This window comes from Trematomus bernacchii, unplaced genomic scaffold (assembly GCF_902827165.1).
Source record: "Trematomus bernacchii unplaced genomic scaffold, fTreBer1.1, whole genome shotgun sequence".
NCBI lineage: Eukaryota > Metazoa > Chordata > Actinopteri > Perciformes > Nototheniidae > Trematomus > Trematomus bernacchii.
Window position 1 is genome coordinate 2,501 of NW_022988057.1, and position 5,000 is coordinate 7,500.

A 5,000-nucleotide genomic window follows, 5' to 3' on the forward strand; every position below is an offset into this window, starting at 1 on the left:
TGGAAACTGCAAAGATGAATTGATCATTAATCACATTTTTCATATAGATCAATGATATATAAACGTGTTTCCATGCAGGATCAGGACTTTAAGAAGCAGATTAGGACCATCATATATTTGTATATAAACCTGAATGTTAAGTATGTTTGCTATCAGGATCAGGACTTTGGGAAGCAGGTTCAGAGCATTATTTATGTGTGTTAGAAACATCTCCCTAGTCCCCGGCTGGAGCTTCAATCTCAGGATCCATGTATTTGTGATCCTCTCCAGAATGGAAGTAGTCATCACATACAGAGCATCAACTAATTCCTGAACAGTGTCCTTCACATGCTGATATCCAAGAGAGGGAGTTACACAGTCACAAGATGGAGGAATACCGGTTGTCATGTACAAAACACTGAACTTGTTCTCAAAATGTTGTTTTTTTTTCTGAAAATATCAAAATTCTGACTTTTTCTCAAAATATCAAAATTCTGACTTTTTCTCAAAATTCTGGCTTTTTCCCAAAATTCTGACTTTTTCTCAAAATTCTGACTTTTTATCAAAAATCTGAATTTTTATCAAAATTCTGACTTTTTATCAAAATATCAAAAATCTGACTTCTATCAAAATGTTGGCTTTTTACTGAAAATCTCAAAAATTCGGACTTTTTCTCAGAATTCTGACTTTCACAAAAATCTGACTTTTTCTCAAAATATCAAAATTCTGACTTTTTCTCAAAATTCTGACTTTTTCTCAAAATTCTGACTTTTTCTCAAAATTCTGGCTTTTTCCCAAAATTCTGACTTTTTCTCAAAATTCTGACTTTTTATCAAAAATCTGAATTTTTATCAAAAATCTGAATTTTTATCAAAATTCTGACTTTTTATCAAAATATCAAAAATCTGACTTCTATCAAAATGTTGGCTTTTTACTGAAAATCTCAAAAAATCGACTTTCTCAAAAATTCGGACTTTTTCTCAGAATTCTGACTTTCACAAAAATCTGACTTTTTCTCAAATCTCAAAATGTTAATAATCACTGGTCCCGGGCTTGAGCTTCAATCTCAGGATCCATGTATCTGTGATCCTCTCCAGAATGGAAGTAGTCATCACATACAGAGCATCAACTAGTTCCTGAACAGTGTCCTTCACATGCTGATATCCAAGAGAGGGAGTTACACAGTCACAAGATGGAGGAATAGAAAGCAGTATTCAATGTTTACTTCAGATTAGCTCCACGTCAGAAATGATCATGCTTGTCATATGTCTATCTCCATAGAGGCTGAATCATCATGTTAATCACATAGCTATCATATGCCTAAAACAGTCCTGATGCTCTTCTAGGTAATCAGACATCCTGTCATGAACACAGCTACAGTTGGGATACCTTTGTTAGCATGTTACTCTCATGTTGGAAGAGGACATTCAGCATCAGTGTGTATAGACCTGTATGGTAACCCTGCATGTTTCCCTGCAGGATAAGGACTTTGGGAAGCAGACGCTCCACAAAGGTCACGCTAACCCCCTGGCAGAGGTCACGACCTCTCTGAAGACCTACCAGCACTTCACTCTGGAGAAAGCCTACCTGGGGGAGGACTTCTTCTGGGCCTTCACCCCCGTCTCAGGGGACTTCATCCGGATACGCTTCTTCACGCCCTGTCCGCATCGAGAGGTGGGGATACATAGATATCATAAACAACATCAATAACAACAACAACATCAATCACATAAATAACATTTGAGATATTTAAAAAGTTGTTTTACACTAGCTTTAATTATTCTATAAAGTACAGATTTGATATATATATTTGTAAACGCCTGTCCGTGTCCCCGTCAGGTTCTTCTTCCGCAGCGGGCACATGGAGCACCCTGGAGACAAGCTGTTCAACACGTCTGTGGAGGTGCTGCCGTTCGACGTGAGAGTTCCTCTTTTCACTGAGAGCAGATTAAAGCCATGCATTACTAATACCTCATGCATCCTAACAACATGTCTCTCTTCCATAAACAGAGGAAATGTGTCAGATATAAACAGATTTGGGATGTGAACAGAAGTGAGGAACAAAGTAGAAACAATCATAAGAAGTACTTTATTGATCTCAATTTGGGAAATGTTTGTGTTAGGGAATCATTTGCTCAGGTATTCAGCCTTCGACCCAGTTCATCATGTTCTCCTCTCACTGCCTCCTTTCCCACGGCACAGGTCTACGGCCTTGGGTTCTGCTGCTATCTCTCTGGAGAAGGGGCAGCTTGGGTTCTGCTGCTATCTCTCTGGAGGAGGGGCAGCTTGGGTTCTGCTGCTATCTCTCTGGAGGAGGGGCAGCTTGGGTTCTGCTGCTATCTCTCTGAAGGAGGGGCAGCTTGGGTTCTGCTGCTATCTCTCTGGAGAAGGGGCAGCTTGGGTTCTGCTGCTATCTCTCTGGAGGAGGGGCAGCTTGGGTTCTGCTGCTATCTCTCTGGAGAAGGGGCAGCTTGGGTTCTGCTGCTATCTCTCTGAAGGAGGGGCAGCTTGGGTTCTGCTGCTATCTCTCTGAAGGAGGGGCAGCTTGGGTTCTGCTGCTATCTCTCTGAAGGAGGGGCAGCTTGGGTTCTGCTGCTATCTCTCTGAAGGAGGAGCAGCTTGGGTTCTGCTGCTATCTCTCTGGAGGAGGGGCAGCTTGGGTTCTGCTGCTATCTCTCTGAAGGAGGGGCAGCTTGGGTTCTGCTGCTATCTCTCTGAAGGAGGGGCAGCTTGGGTTCTGCTGCTATCTCTCTGGAGGAGGAGCAGCTTGGGTTCTGCTGCTATCTCTCTGAAGGAGGAGCAGCTTGGGTTCTGCTGCTATCTCTCTGGAGAAGGAGCAGCTTGGACGCATTGTTGTTGCCAGTCTGACAGAGCACAAGCTGACATGACGTAGTTTACTGTTCAGGGACGTAGGTTCCCTGGCGCACATTCTTTCCTATGGACGAGAGCTCTAGTTAGATTCAGGGTCCATAATGTTTAGTCTCACTGATAAAGAATGTTGATTATTTCACTCTGAACTAGTTAAAACCTGGAACTACAGAAGAGTTCTTCAGAATTGGTTTGGCAACCGCCGTGTCAACTCGTGACACACCACCTGTCTTGTGAGTTCTCCGGCCGTAACTCCAAATAAACCGTCAGTGTTTGCCATCAAAGCTCCAGCTCTCCTCGTGTCTCTCTTGCCCCTTTCACACCGGCGCGCCGCTTTTTCCTGTTCACACCGCAGCGGCGCCGCGTCATAGCTCCGGAATGCGGTTCACTTCCAGCTCCAAAAAATTGTCGGTCTAGAGGCAGGAGCTTCGGAGCTAGAGGCGGCGTCGCTTACGTCTCTCTTACGTCGAGGCGTGCAGGAAACTAAACCCACCTCCCCTGAACATGGGTCGACTGAAGAGTCTCGTCATGCCTGCCTACAAGCAGTAGCGCTGAGCAAAGTGACTAGAAGGCAACCACACACTTATTAAAAAAAAACACACTTTATAAAGTCAGGCAACACTAACCAGGCTTCGTGTGATTCTGTTTATTTGTACCTTACTTTGACCATCCGTTCGCTGTTATTGATCATTGTGGAGAGCAGGCAGACGTTTTGTTTGTTATTATAGCAGCTATCGGATGGAATCAATACATGGGCTGCACAGGTTGTCATGTCCGACTATCACAAGTAGAATCATAATGAAAAATACGCCGGTAAAAAGTGCCTGTAGAAAACGGCTTAGCAAGTAGTCAGTTTAGCTTCGGTTGCTATGCTAACATCACCCATGTTATACCAGAGAAACTTTCATAACAGCGTTGTGATGCCAAACAGCGTCAATTCAGACTGACACACATTCACTTAAGGGGAACTGGGGATATGTATCAGCTGCTTGTGTGACAGTCAGACAGTGAATACTTTAGAGCCGTGTGAGCTAACCCGGAGCTAACGGGAGAATAAACTCCCGTGGAAGAGCAGTCAGCACTGCAGCGGTCGCTAAATGCCGCTGAAACACATTAATAAACAATGAACCACGGCACTCTGGAGAAAAGTATAAGGTTGGAGAAGTAGTTATTTAATTTAATCTGGCTTCGTATGATTAAAAGCAACGCGATCATCGACCCGACGCAGTCCCCCCCCGTTGTTGTTGTTGTTGTTGTTGTTGTTGTTGTTGTTGTTGTTGTGAGCTCCGTTGGGGAGAAAATCAGCGATGTAAACGGTGACGTCATGACGCAGCAGCGGCAGCTCTGGGCGGTGTGAACAGAGCGGGAGCTGAAAAGGGAAACCGGAGCTGAACCAGAAAAGCTCTAGCTAGGAGCTAGAAAGGGAAAAGCGCTGGTGTGAAAGCATCAAAGCTCCAGCTCTCCTCGTGTCTCTCTGAGTCCTGACTCCATCAAAGCTCCAGCTCTCCTCGTGTCTCTCTGAGTCCTGACTCCATCAAAGCTCCAGCTCTCCTCGTGTCTCTCTGAGTCCTGACTCCATCAAAGCTCCAGCTCTCCTCGTGTCTCTCTGAGTCCTGACTCCATCAAAGCTCCAGCTCTCCTCGTGTCTCTCTGAGTCCTGACTCCATCAAAGCTCCAGCTCTCCTCGTGTCTCTCTGAGTCCTGACTCCATCAAAGCTCCAGCTCTCCTCGTGTCTCTCTGAGTCCTGACTCCATCAAAGCTCCAGCTCTCCTCGTGTCTCTCTGAGTCCTGACTCCATCAAAGCTCCAGCTCTCCTCGTGTCTCTCTGAGTCCTGACTCCATCAAAGCTCCAGCTCTCCTCGTGTCTCTCTGAGTCCTGACTCTCCATTGTTTCAGAAGTTTCCGCCACAGTTTGTGTTGCATAAAACACATGACATTACAAATTAAAAAGACTAGAACTAAACAAGAAAGTAGAAAATATACATGTTGAATTTACAAATATTAAATGGATATACAGTATAACATGATAACAGATAAACAAGGGATACATAATAACCTGAACATGTGTTCGTTTGTGTGTGTGTGTGTGTGTGTGTGTGTGTGTGTGTGTGTGTGTGTGTGTGTGTGTGTGTGTGTGTGTGTGTGTGTGTGT

At 44.5% G+C, this 5,000-nt stretch overlaps 1 protein-coding gene across 1 annotated transcript in view; it reads left to right on the forward strand.

Annotated features, from left to right (window-relative positions):
- LOC117474444 (alpha-1,3-mannosyl-glycoprotein 4-beta-N-acetylglucosaminyltransferase B-like) overlaps positions 1-5,000 on the forward strand; it is a gene marked incomplete at its 5' end in the record, with an annotated part of 9,094 nt that overhangs the window by 942 nt on the left and 3,152 nt on the right. The window contains 3 exon segments of the mRNA XM_034120226.1: positions 1,459-1,635; positions 1,637-1,653; positions 1,819-1,897. Coding sequence (XP_033976117.1) covers positions 1,459-1,635; positions 1,637-1,653; positions 1,819-1,897 — 273 coding nt within the window.